The following is a 14,705-nucleotide window of genomic DNA, read 5'->3' as shown; positions in this document are numbered from 1 at the left end:
TGTCTCTCTGTCTCTGTAACTCTGACTTTCAAATACATAAGTAAATCTTAAGATCAAGGTTGGGAACTGATCAAGTCCAGAGGTGAGAGCTGATTGGCTCAGGCTGACTCACACAGATTACCCTTGTATCCTGAGCTGACATTTCAATTCTTTGGGGAGGTAGTGGGGCAGGGGCAGAAGAGAAGATGAGGCCGGGGTAGAAGCACACAGAAGATGATGAGTGATTAGCTAACCTTGGAACAAAAGCAACACAACAAAGCTGGTGAAAGGGTGAGGGCAGAAAGCAGCTGTTCTCCCTCTGACCCACTGTCCTGACAAAGAGAAAGAGTAGGGCAGGGGGCCAGTCATTACCACAGAGACCTTTGAGGAGGGGAGCAGAGCATGGTAAGAGACGATGATATGGCCAGTCTGGTGGTCAATGGGCTTTGCATCCTCTCCCTTCCTGGTTTCCAGGTTCCACAACCCCTTACCCTTGTTCCTTGACCCAGGAAGCAGGAGGACCTTACTTGCATACTTCTTCTTTTGGATCTGCTTCATGGTATTAACCACCTTCTCAAAGGGTCCAAGGGCTACACAGAGTTGATGAGGGGTTTTATGTGGCCCTTGTTGTACAGAGCCAGGAGGCAGGCCATCACACCACCTCCTCCTCCTTCAGGTAGTCACACACAGCCTGGTTGGCCTGGAGTAGCTGCAGAGCTGTCACACTGAACTGACTGTCACGTGCGGGCCAGCATTATGTTCTGCTTGGGGCCTGTCAGCAAGCTGGTGATTCTATAGGTGATGCTTTCCCTAGGGGTTTGAGAAGGTTGTAGCACTTAGCAGTATCTGACCTGCCCTTCAAGGGAGATCTTTTTGATGTCACCCACGTGGTTAACAGTGTGGCAGCTGATGGGATATGTGGCCCCTTCTCCTTCAGCACCTCATGCTTGCTGGCTGAGGCTGTTCCAAACACTGCCATGTTCTCTGCTGTGCAACACAACTTCAAAGCAGCCATGCCCATGCTCTCTGCTGCCAAAGTGTATCAAGATGCTGTGACCAGGCTGTAAGTTGGCAAAGTCAAAGAGGATCATGTAGTCTGTGATGTAACTGACTAGCAAAGTAGCAGCTTCCTCAAAGGTCATGACCTTGGGCATCAGTGCTAGTCACCTCCTTTTGCCACATTCCCAGACTGGTTCAACCCATCACCTGGTCCCTTCTTGCTCCCTCACCCACCCCATCACAACACGGCCAAGCCGTGTGATGGGAGAAGTTTAGTCTGCAGGCTCAGATATAGATTGTCAGTTGCCTGGGCCCCGGGGACAGGAGAGCTCTGCTTCACCTTGTCTTAGCTGCCTAAGGCGGTGCACACCTGGCAATGCAATGGCCACTTGGGAGTCACTGGTGGCTGGGGGTGGCTCTCTGTCTTGGCTTTGGGAGGCTAAGAAGACATGCCTTCCCCGGCCCAGGCTTTGGCTGCCACTCTCCGCTATTGGCTACTTCTCTTTCTGCAGATGCAGCTGCGACTCCCAACGTTGTGCGCACAGTTGGACCAAGGGTACGGAGAGGATTTCTTGAAAGATTTATATATTTGAAAGACAGAGTAGCGGAGTGGGGGGAGGAGAGAAAAGTCTTCCATTCTCTGGTTCGCTCCCCAACTGGGCCAGGCCTAAGCTAAGAGCCCAAGGGCCAGGAACTCCATCCAGGTCTCCCACGTTGGTGCAGGGGCCCAAACACTTGAGCAGTAATCCGCTGCTTTCCCAAGGTGCATCAGCAGAGAGCTGAGCTGGACAGAAGCAGAGCAGCAAGTACTAGAACCAGCACTCTGATAGGGGATGCTGGCATCACAGGCTGCTCCCTCTCTCCCAAAGGATTTTTTTAAAAGCTTTATTAATTTACATTGGATAATCAATTTTTCCATCACCATTTAAAATATTTATTTATTTGAAATATAGAAAGAGGGCTGACATTATGGCATAGCAGCCACTGCCCCAGAAGTTGCCATCCCATCTGGGTGCCAGTTCAAGTCCTGGCTGCTCCACTTCCAATCTAGCTCCCTGGTAATGCTCCTGAGAAAAGCAGCAGAAGATGTTCCAAGTACTAGGTCCCCTGCCACTCAGCTGGGAGATCAGGTTGGAGTTCCTGGCTCCAGACTTTGCTGGCCAGAGCCGTTGCTGCCATTTGGGATGTGAACCAGTACATGGAATGTGTCTGTCTCTGTCTCTGTCACTCCATCTTTCATTTTTTTTAAAAGAAAGCTTTTTATTTATGAATACAAATTTCATAGGTACAGTTTTAGGAATATAGCAGATCTTCCCCTCATATCCATCCATCCCACTTTCTATTACCTCTTCCATCCCATTCTTCATTAAGATTCGTGGTGGTTTTTTTTTGAAGATTCATTTTATTTATTTGAAAGACAGAGTTACAGTTACAGAGAGAAGTAGAGCTAGAGAGAAAGAGAGAGAGAGAGAGAGAGAGAGAGATCTTCCACTCCCTAAATGGCCGCAATGGCCAGAGCTGTGCCAATCCAAAGCCAGGAGCCAGGAGCTTCCTCCAAGTCTTCCATGTGGATGCAGGGGCCCAAGGACTTGGATCATCTTCTACTGCCTTCTCAGGCCATAGTAGAAAGCTGGATCAGAAGTGGAGCTGCCGGAACTTGAACTGGTGCCCATATGAGATGCTGGCACTGCAGGCCGGGGCTTTAACCCACTGTGCCACAGCCCTGGCCCCAAGATTCATTGTTAATTAACTTTATATACAGAAAACCAAGTCTATACTAAGTAGAGATTTCCACAATTTGCACTCTACATTTCAAATAAATATTTTTAAAAAATGACAGAGAGACAAAGAGATCTCCCACTTGCTGGTTCACTCTCCAAAATGCTTGAAGAGTCTGGGAGGTGCTAGGCCAAAGCCAGGAAATGGGAATTCAATGTGCATCTTTCATGTGGGTGAAAAGGCCCCCACTCCTTTAGGCATCACTTGCTGCCTCCCAGGGTGCATATTAGCAGGAAACTGGAATCAAGAGAGGAGCAGGGACTCAAACCCAGGCTATGGAATGTGAGTGTCCTAAGCAGCATCTTAACTGCTGCATTCAGTGCCCACCTCAAAAGGATTATTATCAACAATTGAAAGAACTGTTGACTTATAATTTGAAAATAAAATGTCTGATTAAAAAAAACTGATCGCATTGGGAATAACTAATAAAAGATATGCAAGATATATAATGAAAACTATAGAATACTGTTAAGAGAAATTAAAGAACACTGAATAAGCTGAGGGATATACCTTGTTCCTAGCTTTTATGTTTCAATATTGTAAGCAGATTTTTACATGTGTGTGAAGATTGAAATGCTGATTTGAAAATGTATATGGAGGGGCAGGAGTTTGGTTCACTGCTTAAAGATGTTGCCTGCGATGCCCTCATCCCATATCAGACTTGTATTCAAGTCCTGGTTCTGTTTCTCATTCCAGCTTTCTGCTAATGCACACCCTAAGAGACAGCAGGTGACAACTCAAATACGTCAGTCTCTGTCATCCAGAAGGGAGGCTTAGGTTGAGTTCTGGGCTCCTGGCTTGAGCCCATCCCAGCCCTAGCTGTTGCAGGAATTTAGGGAATGAACCAAAGGATGGAAGATACCTGTGTGTTTCTGTGTGTCACTGTCTCCCTGCCTTTCAATGAATACACATATTTAAAAGACAAAAAATTATATAGAAATTGAAATGGCAAAAAATAGGACAGAATAAGAGTGCCATAGGCCTGCCCAGCATAGAAACACTGAAAAAAAAATGAGTTAAGATCATCAGAATCATCTGTACTAGGGTTCTGGAAAATAGTCAAAGGTTTAAGTGAATGAATGCTGGATAAAAAAGTTGAGCTAGGTGTGAAGAATGTATGGTATTGACATCTGAGCCTAGCAATATTTCCGGTTGATGAAATAATCCTCTATATCTTTTTTTTTGACAGGCAGAGTGGATAGTGAGAGAGAGAGACAGAGAGAAGGTCTTCCTTTTTGCCGTTGGTTCACCCTCCAATGGCCACTGTGGCCGGCGCATCGCGCTGATCCGAAGCCAGGAGCCAGGTGCTTCTCCTGGTCTCCCAGGCGGGTGCAGGGCCCAAGGACTTGGGCCATCCTCCACTGCCTTCCCAGGCCATAGCAGAGAGCTGGCCTGGAAGAGGGGCAACCGGGATAGAATCCGGCACCCCAACCGGGACTAGAACCCGGTGTGCCAGCGCCTAAGGCGGAGGATTAGCCTGTTAAGCCACGGCGCTGGCCTATAATCCTCTGTATCAAAAGAAATAGTTCTTAAATGACTTTTTATAGAAAGATGATACAATGGTATGAGTGTAATTTAAACTTATGATATTACCTTGTATACTATACTTTTTATTTTATTATTTGTAATTAATTAAGACACAGACAGGATCCAGTTTCCAGAGAGCAGGCAAGGCCCAGAACCTGAGGTCCTTTCTAGAAACCTGGTCTTAGGGAAAGGGCTGCCTTCCTGGGCCCAGGGCCTCCAGGTACCTGAATCCCTCACTGTTCTTGACCTAGGAAACAAGCTCTTGACTCTTGGAATATGACAAGCCAAATTAGCCAAATGTGTAGGTGGGGTGATCAACAGTCAAGCCAAAAATCTGGAAGGAAAAGCTAAGAAGAGACTTATTATGAGGAGCAAATACTTTATATACCAAGAACAGGATGTTTGCTCAGAAAGTACTAGAGAAGTCCCTGAAATTTGACCTCTCCCTGATCCTTTGAAGTTTTATTTATTTGTTTTCACTTTATCTGAAAGGCAGGGGGGGGGGGAGAGACACACAGACAGACAGAGAGATCCATCTTTTATCTGCTGGTTCACTCCCCAAATGCCCACAAAAGCCAAAGATGTGCCAAGCCAAATCCAGGAACCTGGAACTCAATTCAGGTCTCCCACAGGGGTGACAGGAACCCAAGTACTTGAGGCATTATCTGCTGCCTCCCAGGGTGCACCTTAGCTGGAAGCTGGATTGGAAGTAGCCAGAATTCAAACCAAGCATTCAGAAATGGAGTGAGAATTTCCCAAGCATCATCTTTTAACCACTGTGCAAAAACCTCACCCTTGATCTTTATGTTCAGTGCAAGGAGAACATGAACACCTAGGAAACATTATAAATGGACTAGCTAAGTATTGAAGGGTGGCATCAACACAGAACCAGTCTGTAAAGATTATTTTCCCCCAGATGTTTTCAGAAATCTCTGTCAAATCACTAGCTAACTGCTAAGCTAGTAGAACAGAAACTTGAGTGTCCACACATGACAAAGAACACAGTCTTTCCAAAAATAGCTTATATAAATGTCACAAAGCAAAAGCTACAACCCATAACCAGCAATAAAAAAGCCTAGGAGTGAGAACAATAAAGTGCCACGTGATGTTCAAATTGACCAGTTTTCAATGTAAAATTATGACATATGTATAGAAAATATGGCCCACTCAGAAAAAAATAGAAATGGACAGAAACTATCTCAGGAGGCACACACATTGAACTTACTGGAAAAAGACTTGAACTCAGCTATTTAAAACGTGTTCAGGAGCCAGTGTTATGGGTGTTGTGGTGTAGTGGATTAAAGCTGTCCCTTGGGATGTCTCCATCCCATATCAGGGAGTGCCTGGTTCAAGTCCTGGCTAATTCCTGCTAATATGCTTGGGAGGCAGTGCATCAGGTTGGGCAAAACATTTTTTTATTCAACAGCAGTGTGGATGTTTATAACATCATTTGTGGATCATGCAAAATTATCAACTTATAAATTAACCCGTTATAGATTTGTTGAACTTTGAGTCCTGCCTGCAGTTAAATGGCCCACAGACTGGACATTCCCCTCCCCTGCTTGAATGGATGGTGGCCTATGTACTTGGGTTCCTGCAACGCATGTGGGAGACCCGGATGGAGCTCTGGGCTCCTGGCACAGCCTTGGGTGTTTCAGGAATTTGGGAAGTGAACCAGCATATGAAAGATCTCGCTCTTTCTGTCTCTCTCTCTCTCTGTCACTTTGCTGTTCAACTAAAGAAATAACATGTCCCTGGTAGTCTAGTGGCTTTCAACTAAAGTTGAAATATTCAGTGCTTTCAACTAAAGGAAACACTTTTTGAAAAAAGAAAAAAGATATGACTCTTCTCCCCCACCAAAAAAATAAAATAAAAATATGTTCAGGGAGCTACAGAAAATTATGTACAAAAAAAGCAAAAGGAAATACAGGTGAACAATCCCTCACCAAATGGAGAATTTCAATGGAAAAAGAGGGAGAGACTGAGAGAGCAATCACAAAATAGAACCACATATAAATTCTTAAAATGAAAAATACAGCCTTGAAAAAAATTCACTATCTGATTTTCAAAATCATATTTGAACAGGAAGAAGAAATAGCAAGCATGAATTAAAAAATTGAAGTTATCTGGGGCAGATATTTGGCACAGCAATCAAGATGCCACTTGGGATGTGTACAATCCTATCAGACTGCCTGGGTTTGAGTCCCAGCTCCATTTCCAATTCCAGTTTCCAGCTAATGCACACTCTAGGAGGTAGCAGGTTATAGCTCAGGTGCTTGGGTTCCTTCTACCCATGTGGGAATCCTGGATTGAGCTTCAGCCAGATCTTTGTTTCTTGCTTACTACCATCTCTCTTGCTTCTTTTCTACTGCTTCTTGTTTCTTTTTAATCATCTCTCTTTTTCCTTTCTTCCTGTCTCTTGTTTCTTTGTTATTGTCTCATTTCTCTTCATGTCTCTTATTTCTTTCTTACTATCTCTTGACCTTAAACAATCTGAGTTATTTTGTCACAGTTATCTTTTTAAAATTCATTCTCTCTGGTTTCTTCTTTAGTAAGTCCATTGTGGCTTTCACTTAATAATTAGTATATTTATTTGGTTCATTTTCAAACATGTCTGATTTTTTCCCTTATTTTCCTTTTAGTAACTCTTTATTTGGAGAGTTTTTAAAAAAGATTTATTTATTTATTTGAAAGGCAGAGTTACAAAAAGAGAGGGAGAAACAGAGAGAGAGAGAGAGAGAGAGAGAGAGAGTTTACTTCTGAATGAGACTCAGGTGAAGCTCCTGGCTCCTGGCTTTGACCTGGCCCAGCCCCTGGGGAGTGAACCAGTGGATGGAGGCTCTCTCTCTCTTTGTAATTCTTTCAAATAAATACATCTTAAAACAAACAAACAAAAAAAGCTGGAGACAAGAACTACAGCCAGGAATCAAACCCAGGCAGTGATATGAGCTATAGGGGGTCTTAACTGCTACTCTACACATCCACTTCCTAATTACATGAATTTTTAATAGCCTAGTTTTTGCAGTTTTAGAGTTACAGAAAAATTGAGGTGAAAGTACAGAGTGTTCCTACATACCTCCTTACTGGCCCTCTCACCCCTAGATTCTTCTATTATTAATAATTTGCATTAGTGTGGTTCATTTGTTATAATTGTTGAGCCAATATTATTGACTTAAGTTTGTAGTTTGCATTAGGATTCATCCTAATGAAACCGTAATGGGGCTTTGCTGTTTACGCTAGGGGTTTTGACAAATGTATAATGACATGTATCCACCATTATACTGTGATGCAGAGGAATTTCACTGACCCCCTGCGCTTCACCAGGGGTCATTCCTTGACATGTCCTCTCAAACTCTAGCAACCCTGATCTTTTTACTGTATGTATCTATGGTTTTGGCATTCCCCAAATGCCATATAGTTGGAATCATACAACATGCAGTCTTTTCAGATTGCTTTTTTTTTAAAAAACAAAGTTTTATTTATTTATTTATTTGAAAGGCAGAGTTACAGAGACAGACAAAGAGATCTTCCATTTGCTGGGTCACTCCCAAATGGATGGGCTATGCCAAAGCCGGGAACCAGAAGCTTCCTCCAGGTCTCTCTCCCATGTGGGTGGCAGGAGCCCAAGTGAAACATCTTCTGCTGTTTTTTCCCAGGCCATTAGCAGGGAGCTGCACTGGAAGTGGAGCAGCCAGGAAACAGATTGGTGCCCATATGGGATGCCTGCTGCAGGGGAACAGGCAGAGCCAGAGGTACCGGTACTTCAGGAAGGGACCCACGCTGCAGCCCACTGCACACATGCTGGCTGAGAGTAGGCTAAAAGTCAGGACTGGGTGTTTGGTGCAGCAGTTAAAACGCCAGTTGGGACCCCTGCATCCCATATCTGTGTTCCGGTGCTAGGGGAGCTGGATCAGAAGCTGAGCAGCTGAGACAGCAACCGGCGCCTATATGGAATGCCGGCGTCGCAGTCAGCGGCTTATGCAGTTTTGAATTTATTCAATATTCAAGGAATTGTCCTCAGAGCTCAAGTTGGTCTTATATACACACATGTTAGTATGCTGAATGTTATAAAAAAAGCATATAGTTAGGAAAATAACTTGATGATAACCTAGAATATAGGAAAGGAAATATTTATATAAGATGGCTATATAGATTACTGGTTTGCTAATTTTTAAAAAATAAAGGCAGAGAGAAAGAGGGAGAGATAGATAGTAAAAGGGATCTTCCATCCGCTGATTCACTTCCTAAGTGGCCGCAGCGGGGGCGGGGATGGGGGCTGAACCAGGCCTAACCCAGGAATCCGGAACTCCATCCGGGCCTCCCACGTGTGGGGGCAGGCCCAAGCAGCTAGGGATCTGCCTTCCCAGGTTCCTTAGCAGGGAGCTGCATGTGAAGCTGAGCATTGGAGCAGCAGGGGGACTGGAACCAGCAGGCGTCTTATCGCTGGCTGCAGATTAGCAGTTTACAGTGCGGTATCAGGTATGAATCTTGGCTCTACTGCTGGCAGACTGTCTCTTGGTTTCCTCATCTGGCAAATATAGGTCTGTCTACCTTAGAGGGTACGGGATTAGATGAGATAATTGCGGCAAGGGAGTAGTGTAGTGCCGGGCATATAGTAAACTCTCAATAAACAAACTGCTTTCATTGTTTCGTCAGGATGTCAGGGGAAAGAGGATGGCACAAAAAAGCATTTTCTGAATAAAGTAAAAAGACGTCACTTTCAGGTCAGTTGGGATTGTCTAGGACCCCCAGCGAAAGGTGGAGGGGATCAAATGACGTAGATCGCCTTAGCAACAGGCCCCCAAAGAAGGTGAATTTCTGTAGCCAATAGAAATCTGCACTGTGGAGGAGGTAGCCAATGGTTAACGGAAAGAGGAAGAGGGAGGACGCGCCAATTCTCTGGCTCGAGCCTCGGCCCAACAAAATGGCGGCGGCGGCGGCGGCGCTTTGTTTCCGCGGCTCCTGCAGCGGTGGCAGTGGTATCGGCCTTTGAGCTGTGGGGAGGATCCAGCACCAGCTACAGTGACTACTAAGGCTCAGTTCATTTCTATCGTAACGGTGCGGTGAGGAGCGCAGCGCGGCGCCCAGCAGGCACAGAAACCTACGCGGCTCTCAAGCGAAAACATGACCGCTGAGCCCATGAGGTAAAACGCAACCCCTCCTCACGGGCCCTAGCGGGTCGGGCCTGGGTACCACTGGAGTCGGGTGTCTGGGAAGGTTTTCGCTGGGTAGGTTACGCCAGTGCGTTGCTCAGCGCGGACAGGTATGTTTTTCCCTGGAGGTGAGCGGGTTTCGGCTAAAGGCTCTTACCGGAGGTGGGGGTGGGGATGGGGGTGGGGTAGGGGTGGGAGTGGGGGGGCGCGGCCTGGGGTGTTGGGCGATTCCTCCAACCGCCCCAAGGCAGGGAAGCCTGGTTGGCCTCCTCTGTTTGGTTTTTGATGCCTGTGGGATTGAGACCCCCGAGGTCGGAGGCGGTCTTTGGTATTCCGGTAATTCTTCCTAATCTTTGGGCCTAGAAACTGCGTGGGGAAGAAGCGGGGCGGGGGGGGGGTGGAGGTTGAGAAGAGGGGGAGGGGCGGGCAGTCGGGAGGATGTGAGATCCTGGGACGACTTAGTGGCGTTGAGATCGCTGGAGACGGGAAGTACCCGGGCTCTGCGGGATTTTATTTTTTCCCCCTGCAGTCGGTGCAGATGAGGCTTTCCTTTTTGCGGTGAGTGGGAGGCGAGGGAGTGCGGGGGGTTATCATCAGGTATTTCGATTCCATCTCTACTCCAGATTATGAAGGGTAGTCTTGGATTTATTTTCGGCGAGGGTTTACTAACTCTCAGGGTTTTGCTTCCCGAGGGACCCGGGTAGAGTACTTTTTGTTAAGTCCAGCTTTCGTGGGACCTCAAGTGTTACCCCACTTTCTGGATTTCGACTAGAAGCAGTGAGACCCTGCATTTATTTATTCCATGAAGGATAGGGAGGGAGTAGGTTAACGTGACTTGATGCGAAGTAAGATTTATTGCAAGGGTAGCTGTGCCTGGCAGGCCGCCTTTACCAATTAAGCACGTTTATTTGGTTGTGTTTTTCCCGTGTGTTTTTGATTTACCTCTTGACAGTGTCTGAAAATGTGGGTAGTTAATAGGAAATGTATGGCACTTTCACGCAGGTGGCCGGTTTGGTTTCAGGAAGTTTGACATTTTGATTTTTCATCTCACGACTTGAATTAACTAATTTTTCTACTCTGAAATGCATCCTTGGCGCCCAGTGGCAACATAAAATCACAGGGAGCATGTTATCAGAATTGCATTTACAGTTGGCAGGGTATGCCTTTGAATAGCTATTAGGATAGTATAGATTTTGAGGAGTGTAGCTAGAGGATGAGCCTATGATACTTATACCTCTTTTTCTGTATTAATAAGCAGCAGATAGATGCTGTATTCTTTACCTTGGGGAAAAATGTGCTTTAGTTCTTAGTTTATAGATCTCTGGTTGTTTAAAGATTGTGGCCTTGATTTCTGAATTGTATTAATTGGCTCAAGTACAACATATCTATGGGTTTTGGGCTTGCGAGAGGTACACAGTACAACTTGTTGGCTGGTATTATCAGGCACTCATGTTCATATTCATGAATGGTGTATCTGATAGTTAAATATGATATCTAGATTTAAAAGTCTCACAGGGGCTACCCTTAGAATCATAGGTTAAAGTTGGATTTTTCTGTCTTTCCTTAGGGAGTATAGAATTTTTTAATACAATAATTCATTTTATACCAGGATCAGTTTTTCACTGGCCTTGAATTTTTATAGATCTTGGTGGAAAGAGTAATGGTGATAATTAAAAGTTGAGTTTTTATTTCTGTCCTTTATCTTTGTAGTCTTAATTAGTTCTAAACTGCCCTATGGGGTATGTTTGTATTTTCCTCCCCACTTGTAAAATAAGGAAAACTATGAGGCAGGGAAGTCAGTGAACTTGACCAAAGTTATACAGCTTGTAATTAATTGGTGGAGCTGGAACTCTACAGCTTATGTTTTTAACCCTGAGGCATTAATGCCTCATTGAGTTGCCAGGTCTAACCTGATTGTGACCATTTTAATTGAGTTCAAACATTACAATGGGAGAAGTTTGAGTTATTCTTTTGGTCATTTGTTGTGGTTCTGGGATTTTGTAGCTATTTATAAACTACTATGTAGTGATAACAAATATTTAATTCTAGGAAATAAATATATATAGATTTAGGGAATTAATTAAAAAGTGTGAGACCCCTGTTTATTTACTGTGAAAGCGCTCCAGGTGGGTGGTGAGAAGAACTGTCTCAGGCTGAAGCATCATTTGTCTCCCAACCCGTAATCATAAAGGAGATTCTGACAGGTAATGTTTGAGTTGAACCTACAATGCTACATCATGCTTGATTCCCCTTTTTAATATAAAAATGTTCTAGGATTCTGTGGTTGAAAAATAGTCAAAAGGCAAGAGAGAAGAAAGTAAGCCAATGACCTGGCTAAGTCATACATAGACTAATCAGTGGCTCAGTCGTCAAAGGTTTTTGTTGTTTTCAAAGTTGTTTTTTTTTGTGGTTGTTGTTGGTTGGTTGTTTTGTTCTAAAAAAAGGGTGGCATGTTTCTTCAAGTTTTTGACTTTATAAAACATGAGCATCTGATTGCCTGATAAACTATTTTCAGGTCTTGGTACTCGGAGATTAAATGGAATTTATGATTCTAATCCTTATGGCAACTGATCACTTGAAAGCTGTATAACATGATGGTAGTAAATTTAAAAACACAGACGTTGTTTAAATTGAGAGATGTTGAATATATTAGGAAGTGTCTGTTCAAGGTGGTAGTTAACAAGCAGTTGCATAGTAACCTACTTTTTGAAATATGTTATTTGTGAAATATTTGCATCTGCACTATATGAACAGCATTTAGCCAGGCCTGTGGAGGGGAGGTGAGGTAAATGTTATTAAGTTTTTAAAGCATTTAAATACGAATTGTTTGATTATGTTATGGGTTGGGGTGACATTTGTGACTAATTTTTACCTGATTTTATTTATCTGGGAGGCAGAGAGAAACAGCAAGAATGTGAGTGCACATTCCCCCATCCAGTGGTTCATTCTCCCAATGCTGGCAATAGCCAGGCTGGGCTGAAACTGGGAACCAAATCCAAGTTTCCCACATGGGTAAGCAGGGCTGCCTCCCAGGGTGTGCATTAGCAGGAAGCTGGAATTGGGAATGAATTCAGGACTGGAACTCAGGTACTCCTGAGCGGGGGAAGTGGGTGTGTCAGGAGATGTCTTAACCCCTAGGCCAAACACCTGCCTCTGTGACATTAATTTTGATCAGGCTAGTTCTTACTATTTGCAACCCTTGATATAGCTGGCATGGCTTTCAGTTACATATTGCACCTTTAGAGGTAAGATAGATGGAGTGCTTAAAAAAATTTCATATTTATATGGATTACAGGTGTGTGAAATAGTATTTTCTAAGAAATTGTATATGTATGTATTTCACTTTTTAAAAAAGATTTATTTACTTGAAAGGCAGCAACAGAGAGAGGGAGAGACAGATGTTTCACCCACTGCTTCACTTCCCAAATGGCCACCATGACTAGAGCTGGTCCAGGTTGAAAAACAGGAGCCAGGAACTCCATCAGGGTCTCCCGCAGCGGGTGGCAGGGGCCCAGGTATTTGGGCCATCTTTTGTTGCCTTCCCAGGCACCTTAGCTAGGAGCTGAATTGGAAGAGCTGTAGCACTCTGATGTGGGATGCCAGCATCTCCTGTGGTGGCTTAACCTGCACAACAAAGGCCTCCCACTTTTGGAGTGTAAATGACTGAGTCACTAGATACAGGCAATCCTTCAATTGGATACTTTCTCCCAGGCCCTGTTTTCTAGGACATTATTAAAGTGGTTTAAACCAGTGAAAATGATGCATAGATTTTCATTTGGGAATGTTGAATATAGCAGGATGGTAAAAGAAATGTCTTTCTGTACCTGTATCTAATGCTTTTCTTATCAGCTTGAGCTGACATGTGTTAACTTTAATTTCTCCATCTGTAAAATGGGAGTTAGTTTAACAGCTGTTGATAAAGCCTGTAGGTATTCTGGGTAAGGTACATGCTTATAACAGTGGTTTTTAAAAGACAGTATGATAAAGTTCTTTGGGGTCCTCATTAGTTTTTAAGAATGAGAGGTTTTAAGACTAAACAATTTGAGAACTGCTGAACTAAAAAGAATGAACACCAAGTTGTGAGCTAAACCTGGGATTTCTAGTTACAGCTCTGTTGCATAACTGATTGTATGCATTATCTTGGACAAATAATTTATCCTTTCCTGGCCTCTGCTTTGTTATTTGCAGAATGAACTTGTACTAGATGTTCTATAAAGTTACTTGTTTTTTTAAGACACATAAAAAAAAATTAGCTGAAAGAGAGAAAGATCTTCTGTCCAGGGGTTTGCTTCTCAGATAACCACATCAGCCAGGGTAGGGCTAGGCCAAAGCCAGGAGCTGAGAACTTAATCCTGGTCTCCCACATGGGTGACAGGGACCAGTCACCTGAACTGTGACCTGCTGCCACCCAAGGTGGGCTTCGGTAGAAAGCTGGATCAGAAGGATCAGAAGGAAAGCTAGGACTTGAACCCAGGGTCTCTTATGGGATACAGGCATCCAAGGTGTGGAGTTAACCACTGTGCCAAACTTTTTTTAAAAAATTTTATTTGACAGGTAGAGTCATAGAGAGACAGAGAAAGGTCTTCTTTCTGTTGGTTCACTCCCCAAATGGCCGCTACGGCTGGTGCTGCGCCAATCCGAAGCCAGGGCCAGGTGCTTCTTCCTGGTCTCCCATGTGGATGCAGGAGCCCAAACACTTGGGCCATCCTCCACTGTCCTCCTGGGCCACAGCAGAGAGCTGGACTGGAAGAGGAGCAACCAGGACTAGAACCTGGTGCCCATATGGGATGCTGGCGTCGCAGGTGGAGGATTAACCAAGTGAGCCACGGTGCTGGCCCTGTGCCACATATTTTTCACTTCTACGAAGTAATATTTAAAAAATAATTCTACTTATCTGAGTGTTGATAATTTTTTGTTATATTTTCCTTTCGGGGGCTTGGGAGAAAGGTAATTATGAGGGAAAGTTTCCTTTTTTAACATTTATTTTCATTTTATTTGAAAGAGGGAGTGTCTTCCATTCACTGGTTTTATACCTAAATGCCTGCAACAGCCAGGGTTGAGCCAGGCTGAAGCCAGGAGCCTGGAACTCAATTTAGATCTTGCATGAGAATGGCAGAGACACACAAGTACTTGAACCACTATCTGCTGCCTCCAAGGATATACATTAATAAATAGCTGAATCAAAAGCAGAGGAGCTGGGAGTCAAACCAGACACTCTGGCAGTGGTATGTGGGCATACCAAGTGGTGACTTAATTAGTATACCAAAA

At 44.2% G+C, this 14,705-nt stretch overlaps 1 protein-coding gene and 1 pseudogene across 9 annotated transcripts in view; one reads left to right on the top strand and one right to left on the bottom strand.

Annotated features, from left to right (window-relative positions):
* Positions 1-228: 228 nt before the first annotated feature.
* On the bottom strand, positions 229-1,133 carry LOC133752636 (synaptic vesicle membrane protein VAT-1 homolog; annotated as a pseudogene).
* Positions 1,134-9,175: 8,042 nt separating this feature from the next.
* The window catches only part of ATRX (ATRX chromatin remodeler), a 202,620-nt gene continuing 197,090 nt past the window's right edge, over positions 9,176-14,705 (top strand). For all 9 annotated transcript variants that reach the window (XM_062184328.1, XM_062184325.1, XM_062184324.1 and 6 more), the window contains exon 1: positions 9,176-9,428. In XM_062184328.1, the coding sequence (XP_062040312.1) occupies positions 9,409-9,428 (20 nt within the window). In that variant the 5' untranslated portion in view covers positions 9,176-9,408. The remainder of the gene's footprint in view (positions 9,429-14,705) is intronic.

This window comes from Lepus europaeus, chromosome X (genome assembly GCF_033115175.1).
Source record: "Lepus europaeus isolate LE1 chromosome X, mLepTim1.pri, whole genome shotgun sequence".
NCBI lineage: Eukaryota > Metazoa > Chordata > Mammalia > Lagomorpha > Leporidae > Lepus > Lepus europaeus.
This window is presented reverse-complemented; position numbering and strand designations above follow the sequence as displayed.